This window comes from Eulemur rufifrons, chromosome 28, assembly GCF_041146395.1.
Source record: "Eulemur rufifrons isolate Redbay chromosome 28, OSU_ERuf_1, whole genome shotgun sequence".
Classification (NCBI taxonomy): Eukaryota; Metazoa; Chordata; class Mammalia; order Primates; family Lemuridae; genus Eulemur; species Eulemur rufifrons.
The window spans coordinates 6,948,047-6,964,919 of NC_091010.1; the positions used below are offsets into that span (position 1 = coordinate 6,948,047).

Consider the following 16,873-nt stretch of genomic DNA (forward strand, 5'->3'; position numbering starts at 1 on the left):
CACGTGGCTTCAGCGGGTGGTTCTGGGAGTGCGGGATGTGCCACTGGCTGGAGAAAGCAGCCCGGCAGGAGCGCGATCAGGGAGCGCAGGGTGGAGATCGGCCAGGCAGGGCCGCCTTGCGCTTAGTGCTTGGTTCGGTTATGCATAACGTTTGGCATTAGGCACGTTTGGCATTGATGGAAGAGATCTGAGAAAAATGAGTGGTAGAAAGGCCACTAATGGGGTTTGCCTGTGCTTTTTGGAATATTCGCATGGATGCTATTAAGGAGTTGTGTTGATGCCTGGATGAATGAGCCTGCAGAGAGTTTGTGAGGGAAGGAAGAAAACTATGTGAAACAGCTTGAACCAGTGAAGGGAGCTCTGTGACCTAGGGAGGGGAGAGGGCCACTCTGTCCCCCTGCTATGAGAGGCAGTGCTGCTAGGGTCCAGGGACTCCTTAGCGAGCTCAGCCGTTTCCCAAGCCCTGGGGAGGAAGACCGATTTGGCAGGCCGCAGGGCTCTCCCTGTGACCCTGAGAAAGCAGCCGACCTCTCTGAGCCCCGGGCCCTTCACCTGTGACATCTGAGGGTTGGACCAGAGGGCTCTGCTCATGCTCAGCTCCATCAAGAGCAAGCCCAGCTGTGGCAGCACCCAGAAGGGGGTGCAGCTGTGGCGGCGTACGTGGGGTGCCTCCTCCTCCTCCAGGCGTCTGTCCCCTAATGGCCAGTGTGCCATGTGTCTGTTCCCTGCCTCTCCAGCTCTTTACTAAACCTCACCCAGCCAGGACCACGGCAGGGAAGCCGCCACCTGGAAAGGACGTCTCCACACCCTCCGGCCTGCCGGGGCACCCGCAGCCTTTCATCTACAGCCTGCAGTCGCTGAGGCCCTCCCAGGTCACCGTCAAAGGTGATTACCTGGCCCTGCATTGTTTGATGCCCTGTCCCAGGGTTGTCCCTTCAGTGACTGGGTTCCTCTGGAGGTCCCAGGGTACAGACCTGAACAAAGTATCGGGGTCTGACTTTGAAGGGCTGTGTCCGCAATCATGGTGGGATTCTGGGGAGGCCCCTGCCCTGGTACCCTCCAGGACCTCCTCTGGTCACACCCTGACTTCTAAAGACACATGTGTCTGTCTGTCTCAGACACACACACACCCCCTCCTCTCCTCTAAAGACTAATGGGAATGTCCCCAAGTGCCCCAAGGGAGGGTTGCAACCTCTGCTCCTTGGTCCCTGTTGCCTCTAGGCGTGCAGATGGGCACACAGCCAGTAGCCAAGAGCATGTGCCCTTGGACAGACGGCCCAGGTGTGAGTCCCGGCCTACCGCTCCTGGCTGTGTGGCTGCGGGCAAGTCATGTCACCTCCATGAGCCTCTGGGGACCTGAGTAGGGTTGCTGTGAGCCCTCAGCGAGAGCCATGTCCAGTGCCCAGCACGTCAGTGATGTCTCTGTCACGTTGGTGATTACCAGTCCCTCTCTTCTGACTGGCAGTGGCTGTGCCACCCGCAGACGTGCGCTGCTTTGGGGAGATCCCATTCCGCAGCACGTCATGTAAAGTCAGGCTTGTTGGAGTTTTACTGGCGTGTCCTTTTTCACCCTTGAAATCCAAGAACAGTGTCCTTGGCACACCCAGCCGTGGTAGATATGGTGCCTGCTGCTCTTGGCTCTGGGGACCAGGCCAGGGGATCTCCTGCCACATTTAAGTCCCTGGACAGTCAGGCACAGCCCCTGCCATCGCTGAGAGCGGGCACAGGGAGCAAACCACATCAACAAGTGAGAGAACAAATCTCCATCAGGCTTACAGAGACAAGTATGGAATTTACCAGTTCCCTAGTCCAGGGGGGACATTCCCGAGACTCAGTTCCCTCATTCGTACATAAGGTGGGGAAGGCAGTGGCCCTGTCCTCAGGCTTATTGTGACAATGCTGTGAAGCGGCATGTGTCCCATGGGCTGGCACCAAGCCAGCGCTCAGGCAGAGCCCTCTGAGCCTGTGCTGGGCCTGGCTGCACATGGTCAGGGCCCTGCTGCCCCAGCCCCTTCCCTCCGTCGTGGAGCCTCTGCCCCCTGGCTGGTAGGGGTCAGGGAGAGGGCGGTTCTTCCATTTCACCCAGCGCAGGACAGGGGTGCGGCCCCCCAGGAGGAAGGCAAGCCCCCACCTGTGGCGGGTGTGGTACGCCGCCTCAGAAACACGGCACAGCCGAGGGGAGATCGCTGTCCGCTCACAGGAGGGGCTGGGGTCTGGAGGGTGGGGCGACTTGCCCAGGATAGCCGGGGCTGGAATGCAGTCGGGCAGCTCTGGACCCCGTGCTCTGGGCTTATTCCAGCTGGAGCCGGGGCAGGACAGGAGCCGTAGTGCCAGGAGGGGGTGCAGGAAGGCCAGAGTCCCCCAGCCCCTAAGGCTTTGTGCCCTCTGTCCCACCGGCAGCCTCGGCTCCTCCTCTCCGGGCGTCACCTCCTGAGAGACACCGGAGGCCTGAGTGGCTGCACACCTGACCTGTGTGCCCGAGTCAGAGGAGCAGCCGGGAGCCGGTCGCTCAGCTGTGGGCAGGGTCTCATGCGCGTGCCCTGTCCAGCCGCTGTGCCCACCTGTAGCTCCCTCTCTCTGGGCCCAGCAGACACAGGTGTTGTCTGGAGCATGAGTTCGCCATACTGACTGGGGGGCAGATATGTACCTTTTTTCTCTAGGCTCGGAGTCCCCCAAAGGGGCCATCGGCCACATTGTCCCTACTGAGAAGACCATTCTGGCTGTGGAGAAGAACAAAGTGCTGCTGCCTCCTCTCTGGAACAGAACCTTCAGCTGGGGCTTTGACGACTTCAGCTGCTGCCTGGGGAACTACGGCTCCGACAAGGTGAGCCGGCCGCGGGAACAGGGGCGGCCACAGGGCCTCGGCCTTCCTCCTGCTGGGGGCCCAAAGCAGGGACGGCTGCCCATGCCCCACTCCCCCCACGAAGCAAGCTCCAGCCTGGGAGTGAGAGGGTTCAGTGCCAGAGCAAAGACACTCATGGGCCAGGCGTCAAACTCCTGGTCCAAAGAGCCGAGCTTGCAAATTAGTGCATGCTGTCACCTCCAGAGCAGAGGCTGGCTGTCATCTGGCTACATTGAGCCCACCCAGACTCATGCAGAGTCCAGGTGGGATGTACTGGGGGCCCAGCCATGGTGAAACTCAGAGGACACAGGCTGAGCATTCAGAAGGCCACCAGGAGCAGCGCCACCTGCCGGTCCTCCGGGCCCCCATGGGCCATTCAGTGTCTCTGGCATCTGGATGTGGCCCTGCCATCCTCCAGTCCCAGGCTGGCTCTGGCACCTCCACCATCCCATAGCCCGTGAATCCCCGACCGTCTGAGCTCTCTCCCGGCCCTCCATGGCCTCACACACCCCTCCCAACAGCCATCCAGACCACCCCAGGCTGAGCCGCTGCCTCCCGGTGCCAGGCGGGTCTTCCAGTGTCCCTCCCTGTCAGACACTGCTCACTTGTCCCTCCCCACTTGCTGGAGTGGGAGCTCCTCCTTGGGGACAGGCTGGGATGGCCTGGATTTCATCACCAGGGCCTGGCTCCCGAACACGTGACATGTCCCTGGTTCCCAAGGTCCCCAGACTAGCCTACATCCCCTCTCCGCCCTGTCACTCTGTCCCGGGCTCCTGGCCTCTGCTGGCCCTGTACCGGTGCTCACACCCCGCCGTCTCCACAGATCCTGATGACATTTGAGGACGTTGCCGCCTGGGGCCGTTGTCTGTGTGCCGTGTGCCTATCTCCCACGACGATTGTCACCTCTGGTGACAGCACCGTGGTGTGTGTGTGGGAGCTCAGCATGACCAAAGGCCACCCGAGAGGCTTGCGCCTCAGGCAGGTATGTACCTCAGGCAGGGACGGTACCTCGGGCGGGCGTGGCACCATGGGCAGGTGAGGTGCCTGAACATGCCCTGAATCCCTACCAGGGCCGGCCTGCCCTCAGGGTCAGGGGGTGCACAGCGAGCCGCAGAGGGGGGCCCACTGCCCTGTCATGCAGGGCTCAGTTTTATTCCCGCAGGTGGATTTGATGAGCACACAGGCGAGCGCCTCCATGGAGGCCACCCCAGGCCACACGCAGCTACTTCCACGTGCACTGCAGCTCCAGGGAAATCGGTTTCTGTGCACCAAATAATACTTTTTGAGCATTGCCCCGGGCTGCCATTACCCCAAGCACTGTCACGTGATCTTCTCATTTGACTTTCACAACAGCCCTGAAAAATAGGTACCATCATTATGCCCACTTTATGGGTGAAAAGAAATTGAGGTGCAAGGACATTCAGTCCAGGTCACAGACCCAGCACATGAGAGACTATTTCAGAAGGGAAGTGGCCGAGGCGGGAGAAGGAGCCGCAGGCCAGGGGCAGAGAGCCCGGCCCAGGCTAGCCCTGGCACGGATGCTGCCCATCCCATAATGCGCTCGCCGGGGGCTCACACTGCACAGCACCAAGGCCTCTCTGTGCACGAATTGCAATCTCGTAAAGGAGGTACTGTATTCCACTTCCAGATGAGGAAACTGAGGCTAGAATGGCAGTGTTTGCATTTGAACCCAGCTTTGTCTGACTCTGAACCCAAGAATTTCACTAGGGAACACTTCCAATTCTAAAACCCCATTCATTTTCGCATCTGTCTTTTAGTTAGCAGTAGAGCCTCAGAGTAACAGAACCCAAAGTGAACCACACAAAACTCGCCACTGACCAGACTCCCTAACCTGAACACCTTGCCCTGGGACTGATCCTGGGTTTCTGAGGGTGATTTTCAAGCCACTTGTCTCACCACAGCCTTCCCTGGTCCCCTGGTGCACCCCCAGCTCACAGAGGGTGCAGGGTAGCACTCAGCACGCAGCAAGCGCGCAGCGAAGGGACGAACGGGGCAGGGCACGAGGGGCCGGTGGGTCTGCAGGGGCAGCAGCACTTGCTGAGAGGCAGCGTGGAGGCCACTCGCAGGCGACCTTCACGGGCTCTCCGAGGGAATCCCGAAGCAGCCTGAGTCCTCCCTCCTTCCCGCACGTCCAGGTTGCTTCTGGAGGTTTCCTGGCTCCTCTTTCTTGACTGCTGCCGTCAGGGGGCTGGGTTGGATTCCTGACCTAAGTGGAGACACTGGAAATGAAAGACTGGACTGTCCCCTCTCCCCGGCATCATTGATGCCCACATACCGCCCGCTCCGGGCCCGTGGGCAGTTCAGTGTGACCCTGGAGCTGGCCTTGGGGCACCCGGGGGCCTGTGCCCCTGCCTCTGCGCCAGGCTCCCATTTAGCAGGGAAGACACACCATAAAAACCCAGTACTGACACCACAAAAATGTAATTTATCATCCTCTCCTAGGTCCAAATCGAGAAAAAGATACAGGGAACCCCGCACGCTCTTATCTTTTAGGTGAAATGAAACACTTCATCATTTTCCCGTAAAGGCTGCCGTAGGCTTGGGAATCCCCCAAACCGATGGTGCTCCGTCCTTGACTGGGAGACGACGTCTTCATTAAACAATTTCATAAACAGTTTTAATAGCATTTTATTTTTAAAGATATTATAACATTAAAGAATAATTTCAAATTCACTTCAAAGAGAATTCTCTGCAATTCCTATAAAAGCTTTCATTTTTGCGTACTACCATCCCCAGATATATGTATTTACATATTTCTGTCCATTGTGTAGATATTTTTATTGTATTTTCACCCAGCCTATCAAATTGTTTCCATTTTTCTCTAGTCTCTATAATTTACACTTGCAATAGTTCCATGTTATTCCACCTCCATAACATTAAGTTTCAGTTGTTAGTATGTCCGTACATCACGGTTTAATAAGCCATTTCTTCGGAAACTAGACAATTAAGTTGTTTCCAGGTTTGGACCGTTTTTAAGTAGTGCTGCAGGAAACATCCTGTATAGATCGCTGTTTGCTTCTGACGTCTCTCCTCAATGGTACGTTTCGAGGAGTGGAATTATGGACCAGTGACATGGTGCCTTCCGAATGGCTGCATAGCTGTACAGAGCCACCAACAATCAGTTATGAGTACCCGTCTCACCACAAGGCAACCAGCATGGGGAATTATTTTCAGGGGGGGTTGTTTTCTTTTACTCATTTTTTGCTATATTAGGTATAAGATGATATAATAAAGTTATTTTAATTGGCTCATAGAGAAGTATTCATTATTCTGAGAAAGCAAAGGAGCCCCTTGAGAACACATTTAAAACTGCTCTCTCCTTCCTCGATTTCCCTGCTTTTGCGGAGGGGGGTGCCGGCTGCCTCCTGGCGCTGGCGTGTCCCAGCTGCTGGGAAGGCGCCAGGCCTTACCAAGGGGCAGCGCCGTGGACACGGGCCGTCCCTGCGGAGGGAAACTGAGTTCCAGTAATGAACACCATGTGTTGGCATTCAGGCGCAGAGCTCCTGTCTCCGAATCCTTAGCCCTTACGCCTGCGTCCCCTTCCCTGCACTTTTTGGAGTCACCGTGTCCCCTGAGGTTAGAACTTAGCCACTAGACTTAGTTCACCCTGGGAAGAGCATGGGAAGCTTCCTGTCAGATCCCCTGCTTTCCTCTTTCATTCAGGGGGTTGCCATTTCCCAGGGTGACCCAAGTCTTCCGTGGGTCGTACCCAGAAACTTGCCAGCACCATCTGGGTGGTGTCACGTTAGGATCCATTGAGGACAAACAGGAGTCTGTGGCAGAACTTTTAATTGCTGTGACCAGGCAAAGTGACAGCTTTGAAAAATGACACTCAGCCTCATTGACCCAAATGAGTGAGCAGTTGTCTTTGTCCTGAGGGTGGTTTGCCACTTGGTAAGCCGGGCAAGTCACACCCCAGAACATCACCTGCACACCCCTCCGGCTGATCCCAAGGGGTGGCAGCACACGTGAGCACAGAGGACCGCGGGCCAGGCCTCCTGGCAGCCTCTGGGGCGGCTGTGGTAGAATCCACACTGCGGCTGGCGGCGGTGGGCCCGGGGCTGCCAGTGTGCCCGGTGGGCTGCCTCGGCCCCGTGGGGACGTGTCCACAGAGAGCAAGGCCTCTGGCCAGATCTGGACACACAACCACTCATTAGTCAGGCCAGGCCCCAAGTCACCTGCTGGGTATGAGCCAGTCGAATGCACTCAAGGAGTTCCATCTTTTTAATCATGGCCTGGCCTCCCTCCTTCCCAGTCCAGTTCAGGCACCTGTGCTCCCGAGCCCTCACCGTCATGGCTGCCCACTCGAGCACACAGAAGGCCCCGGAGGGCTTGCGAAAACCCGGATTTAGGGACCCTACCCCTAGGGTTTCTGATTCAGTAGGTCTGGAGTAGGACCCAAGAATTTGCATTTCTAACAAGCTCTGTGACACTGCCACGGCGCTGGCCCAGACACCACACGTTGCCAGCAGTGCCTTTGCAGGTTAACGCAGGGAGCACAAGGGCCCTGAACGCTGCTGGGCTCTGTGGCTTATGGTAAAGGGCCTGTTGGTTCTGCCCCGCAGAGCCCCAAGCCCAGGAAGGGGGTGTGGCTCAGAGGCCAGCCGTGGACACACGTGTACACAGCCCCAGCCCCACAGACCTGGGAACCACTGACTCACTCTGAATCTCTCTTTTCCTCATCTGGGGCCCAGCAGTAAAAGGGAAGGTGGGGGATCTCCTCCCGGTAGCTGGATTGAGAGTCCCTCCTGTAACCCATGAGTCTGTCTCCTGTCCCTAGGCCTTGTATGGACACACACAGGCTGTCACGTGCCTGGCAGCGTCAGTCACCTACAGCCTCCTGGTGAGCGGCTCCCAGGACAGCACCTGCATCCTGTGGGACCTGGACCACCTCACCCATGTGACTCGCCTGCCTGCCCACAGGGAGGGCATCTCAGCCATCGCCATCAGCGACGTCTCGGTGAGGCTTCTGCGTATCGATGTCAGTGTCCTCACATCTGTGAGCCTGTGCAGTAGGACAGTGGGCAACAGCTGTGAGAAAACCCAGGGGCAGAGAGATGCTGACCACCCCAGACTGCCAGGGGGTGCACATGTATGGGACAGCCACTAGATCAGCGCTTGCAGCATCTGGGGCTAGCTTTAATTTTTGATTCTTTAGCTTTCTCCCTCAGGGTGGGGGGTGGGGTGGAATGGCAGGTGTCTGTTCTGGCCTGGGCACCAGGGAGTTGGAAAGGAAGGTGTGCCTTTGGGGAGGGGTCTGCTGGGCATGGACAATACAGATCCTTAACTGCAAGTTAGTGGTGACTTGGCAGGTGTCTCTGCTGTCCCTCCGTGCTGGCTAACAAAGATGAGCAAGGGAGTTGGAGAAATATATGCCTATCTTTATATCACTATGGAGTTTCTTCCAGGCTGGAAGCTCCATCATGGCATATGGGCCTCCCTGGGCCCAGGGCATGAATAAAGTGGGCAGAGAGCTCACAGGAGGAGGGGGAGATGATGGAGAGGCCTCCTGGTGTCACTTTTTGCTGAAAGTGGTGCTCCAGGTAGGCTCAAATCCAGAATGGAGGTTAGATGGAAGGATGCAGGATGAATGGATGGGTGGATGAACGAAAGGATGGACGCATGGGTGCATAACTGGGCAGATAGAGGGATGAGTTAGTGAATGGATGGGAGGATGATGGATTGGTGGATGGTGGGTGAGTAGATGGATGGGCTGATTTATTGGAGAAGGCACCAAGCCCTAATCCGGGAGAACATAAAACCCGTAAGCAATTGTGTCCCCAGAACCCAGAGAAGACTGGCACCAGGAATAGTTGTCCTAGGGTGGATTGATTTCAGTATGTGCTTGTTGGGTCCAGTGCTGGGTGCTGGGCAGAGATGCGGTGAACACGGTTCCTGGCCTCAGACAGACCATCCCTAGCCATTCAGGAAGTTCCACAGTGGAGCCGTGCCCAGGGGGCTGTGGAGGGGCACTGAGCTCCCCACACCCCTTCTGTGGTTAGGACAAGGCTCGCTGACAGCAGCCACTGCAGAATAACAGGATGTGAGGAACAGAGGCTCTGATGTGAGATTTAGGAGATGCAGTGGGAGCTTCTTCTCAGAAATTCCCTCGGGGGGCACTGCACAGGTATATGAGCCATGTGCCATCATTTGGACCTTTGTACCCTGCCTTCTACCAGGTAACATCCAAAACTTCATGGAGCAGGGCTAGCAAACCAAGTGTCGGCCCCATGTCCAGAGCCAGGGGTGGTGTTCAGGCTGGGTCTTCCATGGCAGCCAGTGTGTGGCCAGGGAGTGGGGTCTGGGAGGAGCCCCAGTGTGAGCCAGTCAGCATCTGCCGGGATGCATCTGCCGGAAAGCGGTATCTAAGCACCTGATCACAATGTGCAAAGAGCTAAGAATTTAGAGTAGCATGAGGACACAGCAGACCTGTGAGTCCGCCGGAGAGAAGTGGTGCCCTGGGGGTCTTGGGGTCCCTTGGTTGGTCTTCAGAAGATGCCAGGTCCGGGTGCTTGGGTGTGCAAACTGGGTATCTAAGCAAGTGGCGGATGGGCAGGCAGCAGTGCCAGCTTAGAATGATGCCAACTCTCGCTGCTGCAGGGCACCATTGTCTCCTGCGCGGGAGCCCACTTATCCCTGTGGAATGTCAATGGACAGCCCCTGGCCAGCATCACCACAGCCTGGGGCCCAGAAGGAGCCATAACCTGCTGCTGCGTGATGGAAGGTCTGGCATGGGACACAAGCCATGTTGTCATCACCGGGAGTAAAGACGGCATGGTCCGGGTAGGTGTCTTGGGCAGGAGAACATGGCATGGGAAAGATGGTCGTCTCTAGTCTGCTCACTTCCTCCCAGGGTCCACACCTGAAGGTTGCATTTGAGACCATTCCAGACCAAATACCCGCAGCAAGTGAAGGGAAAGGCAAGGCTATTTCCAGGCAAAAGTATTTAATAAATAGATAAAATTATACATATACTACAACACAAACACACACACAATAAACACTGTTACAAGATGTAAATGCTGATTGGTCAAATGCGAAAGATTATATCCTAATGCTGAAAAGAGATATATCCATTCAGTCCAAACTTGCCCATCTATGCATCCATCCAGTAATCTACCCACCTACCAACTATTTATCTCTCCACCCATCCATTCATCCACTCATACATTCATCCATCCATGCATCTTTCCAAACACTCACTCACCACTCACTCACCATGCATCTACCCATCCACCCATTCACTCACCCATCCATCCATCCCATCTATCCACCCAACCACCCACCCACCCACCCACACTTGCATCCATTCTTCCATCCTTCCATCCATCCGCTAATCCATCCACCCACTCACCCATTTGTCCCTCTAACTGTCTGTCCACCTATCCGGCATTCACTGAGCTCTGGCTCCATGCCAGGCACTCATTCATGCCACCGCAGATACAGGGATTAGTGAGAAATGGGCCCTTTTTGTCAAGATGCTCACATTCCAGAAGAGGAGCAGAGAGAAAAGGTCCATGTGTGGTCCGTGCCATCGCTGAGATAATCAGAGTGCCATGGACCCTCTGAGAAGAGCCCTGAGGAGGAAGGAGCTTCAGGGAGACAAGAAGAGAAGGAAACACTGAGGTCAAGAGATAAAATTGGGAGAAAAGGGCATAGGTAACTTTTCTGAGACTGACAGGAAAGAGGAAGGAATGAATGAAGATAAGTCATAATTCAGAGGCTTACTCAAGAAAGTGGCAATCTAATTTCCCGATTTATGAAAGAAAATATCAATTGACTATCACAAGGTGTTGCAGAAAATGCCCGTTGAATCCCGAAAACGTCTGTGGAAGCTTGCTGTGTGCCAGCGTGGCTGCAGCCCGGCCTTGCCCTCCGTGGCCGTCCCTGCTCACAGTCTCACAGTGACCTTGGAGGTGATGCTTCAGGAGCAGAATGGAGCACTGTGGCAGGGCACAAGGGAAGAACGGATTTCTTTCCAACAAGGAGACTTGGGGAGATGCATTTCAGCTGGGTCCTGAGCATGAGGAAAAGGCAGGGCGTGTGGAGAAGCCATGTGGGCTCAGGGGCCAGCGTGAGGGCACAGGAGAGCCAGGGCTGGGGAGGCCCCCACAAGTCCACTCGGGGGCCCTGTCTGTGGCCTGTGGGGACACAGGGTCTCTGCAGAGAGCACAGTGTCCTGGGCTGGCCGGATGGTGAGGAGGTCACTCAGGCCTGGGCTTGGTGTGTGAGGGCCACACCTGCAGCTCAGCCCAAGGAGCCTGGGGTGGCTGCAGCAGGTACATTTCTTCCCTGGGCCACCCCAAGCATGTGCATTCATTCATTCAGCGTCGCAGTTGAGCACTGTGCGTGGCCTGAGCGGAGCTCACCGAGGCATTTGGGTGGAGGCCGGTCCCCGCCCTTCAGCAACACAAAGTCCAGGCTCAGTGAGTGAGAAGTCTTGGCAGTCAGCCTAAGGGCTCCCACAAGGGGGGCTGAGGACCCAGAGCCAGACACAGGGTGGGGCAGCCCAGCCGCCGAGGTGTGAGCTAAGTGAAATGATAATAAACCGGCTGCAGAGTCGCATCCTTGCAGGTAAGGGGTGGCAAGATGTGCTCAGGGACATGGGCGGGAGTGAACACGTCCAAGCTGCACTCATGATCAGCCAGCCTGCACTCGGGGAATCACCTTTCTCCCGACACTGAATTAACACCAGGAGGGACAGGGCCCAGGCCCCCAACCCTTCCCTCAGGGCGCCAGGTGTGAGGGAGTGGGACGGGCCACCCGGAGCCTGCAGACAGGATCATTTCCCCAGCCCATGACAGTTTCTCTTTTCTGGGCAGATCTGGAAGACTGAGGACGTGAAGATGTCTGTTCCTGGGCACCCAGCAGCAGAGGAGCCCTCGGCTCAGCCTCCAAGTCCAAGAGGTACCTGCCCTGCAGGGATGCGGCCCTTGCCTTGCCCTGCCCACACCCTCCCCCCCGCCAGCCCCCTGCCTAGAACCAAGGGCTGCAGGTCCAGCCGAGTCAGCCACTGAGGCTCTGGGGGTTGCGGCCAGGTTTTGGGGGAACAAGAGGACAGTCTATGTACTGCAAGCTGCTGGTGGGATGTGAGGCAGTGTGGAGACGCCCTCTCAAGTCCTGACCTCGTCGCTGCAGGGCCCAGCAAGCCCTGGGATGCTCCTGGACATGTGGACAGTGGCATGGTGGTTGTCAGGGGGTTCTGATCCTCAGGAGGGGGAAACACACCTTGCCAAGCTTGGTTTGATGCTCTCCATGTGCCTGGATGCCTCTTGGTGCCAAACTGCCCAGCCCAGGGCCTGGACCCAGCTGGCTCCTTGCCTGGACAGGAGCACGGGAGGGGCCACTTCCCCAGGGGCAAGGATGTGGCTCCATCATGCCCCAGTCAGCCCCCTGGACCCTGGCTCACCCCCCAGCTCCCCATGGCAGGCTTCTCCAAGTGGGTCTGGGGGCACTCTGCACCCGCATTGCCCGGGGCTTACTGAAAGTGCAGACCCTGGGCCCGGTCCTCCACCCAGCCCACTGGAAGGGATTTGGAGTTGCTAGAATTTATGTGTCCTACAAGTCCCCAGGTGAGTCTTAGTGTGCGCAAAAGTCAGAGAGCCACTACTCTGGAGCAAAGCCCTCTTTGGGTCGTGGCAGATGAAACTGAAGTAAGAAAGTCTCTTCCCTCCTCTGCCGTCACAGCCATGGCCACCACTATGGCCACCATTCTCGAGTAGCAATGGCGAGAGTGACGTGAGCAGGCGCCACTGTAAACATCACCCTGCATTCTCTTGTTTCTCGTGGCACCCCTGTGCAGTAGGTGTCACTAAGGCACCCATGTGAGAGTGATAATGAGACTGAGGCTCAGAGAGGTTCAGGGACTTGCTCAAAGTCACCCAGCAAGCAGACCATCGTTCTCACTTCTGCCACAGCAGCCACAGCCACTGCAGGTAACCCTGACCACAGACACTGCCACGGAACCACCATCACCAACCCCTACAACGAACACAGGCGCAAACCTCCCCACCAAAGCTGTCACCTGGCCATGTCCACGACAGCTGTCCAACCCCCCGTCAGCACCTCCTCCAGTGCGCCAACCTTCCCTCTCAGATCAGTCTTCATCAAAGACTCTGGCCCAGAGCTGGGACATCTTTCTTGGGTCCCGGGAGCAAAGGAAACACTCCGCTCTGTCCCAGCAACTTCTCTGGCCCTCAGTTCCCCGCCTGTCAAATGGAGGTCTTTCCTGTACGTCCTAACTTGTGGAGGGCTGATGTTGGGAAAAGGGTAGCCACAGACGAGAATCTGCTCCACAAATGCAGAATATTATTGTCATTTTCAGACTTTAAAGAGTTTCTTCTCTCTGAACACAGTATCTTATTACATTAGGGAACTTACGAGAGGGGCTCAGGCTGAGAGGGAGCCCCCGGTCCACATCCTTCCTCTGCCATCTGTCCTGACCTTAGGTCACTGCTGCCCCACTGAACTGACTGCCAAGATTGTGGTTAGAATTCAGGGGAGGATTGGGATGAAATGACAGGATGGCACAGGCACACTCAGGAAAAATCAGATTGGGCCATGGTTTAGAATTAACAAATTCAGGTGCAGATTTACAGACCTAACCCGCTGGAGGTCTTAATAAGGAAGCATGTTGTTCTTATAATATGTTTTGCTGGAAAGGGACCAGTATTGGGCATGACACATAGATATTTGCACGCGTGTCCTCTTGGAGTGTGTATTACTGCATCCCTCGGATGTCTTAAGGGGCAAGAAAAGAGATCTTTCAAGATATTAAGGATACTGCATTTGTGGGCAGGTGTAATATAATTTCTGCCTGGAATTCATTTATTTGCCATTTGCAGCAAGGACCAGCCCAGTTGAGTACAATTTATTTCAGGGATCACCCCGAAGATTTGGACTCAATCTGGTACCTAAAAAGTACTCACTCGGGAGAAGCTTACTGTTTGGATTTCTGCACAAATTCACAAATGCCTGGTGTGCATCAAGGCAGTTTCCCCCACTTGGACCCCTCATGCATTTCCTGGTGCACGGCCCTGTCTGCACACTCTGGTGACCACCCGGCAGAGCTGGGACTACAGCGTCATTCCTGCCCTGAGTCCGGCAAAGTAGCCTTGCAGGGATGTACCTGGTGGCGTCTCTCAATCTCACCCTTCACATTGAAGGAATTACTGCCTGTCCCCGAATGCAGTCATTAAAATGAGTGAAGTAACAATCATTGAGTTATATTTTTGGAAAAAACGTTCTCGGCATTTAATTATTGGTTGTGGCGTAAGAGGATTTAGATAAGTTGATAATGCCGACTTTATGTAATTTATTTTTACTAGGCAATTATAGCTGCATTACATCCTGGCAGCAAGGTATTGTGGGGCATCTTATTAAGCATAAAGCCAGTAAACACTGATGAACAATTTTGCTGAACTAGGCATGCAATTTAGAAAGCAATAATACACAAATCCAATTTGGTGCACAATGGATACCGCGGCACGTCAGCACATGTAACTATCACAGCCTGCAAATTAAATTGGGACGGCCCTTTTTGCAACAGCACAGGCCAAGATTAAATATATTTTCCCCCTCAATTTAACAAGTTGCTGACCACAAATATAAATATGTGCGCATGTGTTTGTGGCCCCGTATGTGGATGCACAGGTGAGTGAGTGTGAAGCCACTGGGGTGTTCTAACTACTCTCTCGAACGCTCCCCACAGGTCACAAGTGGGAGAAGAACCTTGCCCTGAGTCGAGAGCTGGATGTCAGCGTTGCTTTGACAGGGAAGCCCAGCAAGACCAGCCCTGCGGTGACAGCGCTGGCCGTGTCCAGGTAAACACGGCCGTTCCTCCAGGTCTCCAGCAGAGGGCGCTGCGGCCACCCCAAGGCAGGTCCCAGCAGCTCTGCGCTCAGGTGCATTGCAGGGACCCAGTGGGGCACCATGCACAGGAGGCAGGCAGCGTGGCCCTGTAGGGCCCTAGGAAACGCTTTGGGGGTTTTTCTTGTTGATTGTTTTTAACTCACACATGCTCTTGCTCTCTTGCTCTTGAACATCCATGAATGCATAAAGAAATCCGAAAGGTAGAAGTATATTTTTTTGTAATTTTATCCTAAAGAGTTCCACCGTGATCGTAACTTGGTATGCTGAGTATCCTACATGAACAGAAAGTGCCTTTGGAGGCCCCTAAGCCCACACAGCACAGCCATGTGTCGGGTCCCATGCTCAATACCTGTCATTGGTCTGTCCCAGGGAGCCAGTGGAGGTGGCTCCTGTCACCTCGTTCTGCACACCAAGAGGTGCGGTCCAGGAGCCTGCTGCCTTCAGGGCTGGGACATCCTCCCCCACTGGCCTGCCGGGACTGTTCCGGCATCCCCAGGGGCTGGAGCTGGGCAGTGTTCTAGATGCCAGGCTGAGGCAGGGTGGGCAGGGTGGGCGTGGGGGTAGGGAAGGAGAGCCCACAGCCACACTATTTGCTGGAGAACTCGCCATTTGTTCTTCCCGGGCCTGGCTCCATGTCTCACGGGCCAGGAGGCTTAGCTGGAGATGCTGGAGAGCGAGGCAGGACCTCACCGTTTCCCTGGGGCCTGGGCGTCTTGGAGCTCCCTCTCAGCACTCTGGGGGCCACAGTCCTTGTAGCTCAGGAGCCCTCAACCCCACCTGCCACCCCCACCCACCCAGTCAGAACATTCTCCATTTCTCCCGCTCCCTTCCCTGCGTCAGGGGAGCTGGGGCCAGGGGCAGGCTCCCGGGGTCCTGGACTGAGCCCCAGGCTGCAGCTTCCTGCGTGGTACCCACTCGCTGGCCGCCAACACTCTTGTCTTTTCTTTCTCTTCCCAAGAAACCAGACCAAACTCCTGGTGGGCGACGAGAAGGGGAGAATATTCTGCTGGTCTGCAGACTGGTAGTGAGGAGGAGGCCACAGCAGCGCCAGGTGGCGGAGGCGAAGCAGGGCCTGGGCTGTGTCCGAGAAGGAACCCCAGGGCCTTCCCTGCCCACAGCTCTCAAGGAGGGGCCTCTGGCCTCGGAGCTCCGACCCAGCGCTCTCCGTGGCCTTGGCATTTCTATGAAAAGGATCCGAGCACACTTCTGGGGTCTGCAAGCTGCGCTGGAGGCTGTGACTTGCCGACGCCACTCTGCACCTGAAATTACACGGCTCACCTTGTCCAGGGATGTTGCACTGAAAAAAAAATGGGGTCACTTGAGACCAGTGGAAAATATTGTATTGTCTTTATTTTATTAAAGCAACTGTTTTCCAAATGCAAAAGGATTCTTGAGTTTTAAATTGCCACTCTTTCCACGTGTAATGCTGCCTTTCTAAGTATTCGAATGTCCGTCCTGAGAAAGGCAGGGGAGCCTCAGGGAAGCGCACCCCACGTTCCTCTGTCTTCCTGCTTAGACACTGGCTCTCCCCCTTGTCTGGCGCCTACTGCAGCGTCCTGGGGAGTGAGGGGCCCCTGCTAGGGAGGCCCAGTCCTGCGGCTGAGCTGCAGGACACGATGTGAGTGTTGCCCATCGCAGGTGCAGGGAACTCGGCCTGGGGCAACGCACCCTCCCAGGCGTGCCTGCCCCTCTCCGGGGCCCACAGCCGGGGGTGGCTTGGCAGGCTCTTCCTGGGGCCCCAGTGCACACGCTGACTTTGAGCTGCAGCTCATCCTGGGGAAGTCCAAACTGCTCTGTGACTTTCATTCTCCATCTGAAAATGCATGGTGGGCAGGGTAGTCACTTGTGCCTCTCTGAGGCATTCCAGCACCTTCTAGTGCCTGGGTCACTCTCAAATCGGTTATTGGGCATCCAAGGCATCACCCTCACTCTAATGTCTCCTGCTCACCTCAAGACTTTCAGCGCTCCTTGAAAGAAAATCCACCTGCCTCTTTAATAAAATCAAGCTCAGATGGGCACAGGGGGATGGGGGGAGGCTAAGCCTTAGCTTCACTCCCCTTCCAGAGATCTCCCTTCTGGGGCCAAGTGCACATCCTAATGCTCCCCAGCTGTCTCCAAGCCTGCAGAAGCCCCAGTGGG

The 16,873-nt window shown here is 55.9% G+C and overlaps 1 protein-coding gene across 1 annotated transcript in view; it reads left to right on the forward strand.

Moving 5' to 3' along the window:
- WDFY4 (WDFY family member 4) overlaps nt 1-16,026 on the forward strand; it is a 262,564-nt gene extending 246,538 nt beyond the window's left edge. The window contains exons 54-61 of the mRNA XM_069461073.1: nt 738-885; nt 2,640-2,824; nt 3,666-3,824; nt 7,644-7,823; nt 9,464-9,646; nt 11,686-11,770; nt 14,574-14,685; nt 15,693-16,026. Of these exons, the coding sequence (XP_069317174.1) occupies nt 738-885; nt 2,640-2,824; nt 3,666-3,824; nt 7,644-7,823; nt 9,464-9,646; nt 11,686-11,770; nt 14,574-14,685; nt 15,693-15,759 (1,119 nt within the window). The 3' untranslated portion in view covers nt 15,760-16,026. The remainder of the gene's footprint in view (nt 1-737; nt 886-2,639; nt 2,825-3,665; nt 3,825-7,643; nt 7,824-9,463; nt 9,647-11,685; nt 11,771-14,573; nt 14,686-15,692) is intronic.
- Nucleotides 16,027-16,873: the final 847 nt, after the last annotated feature.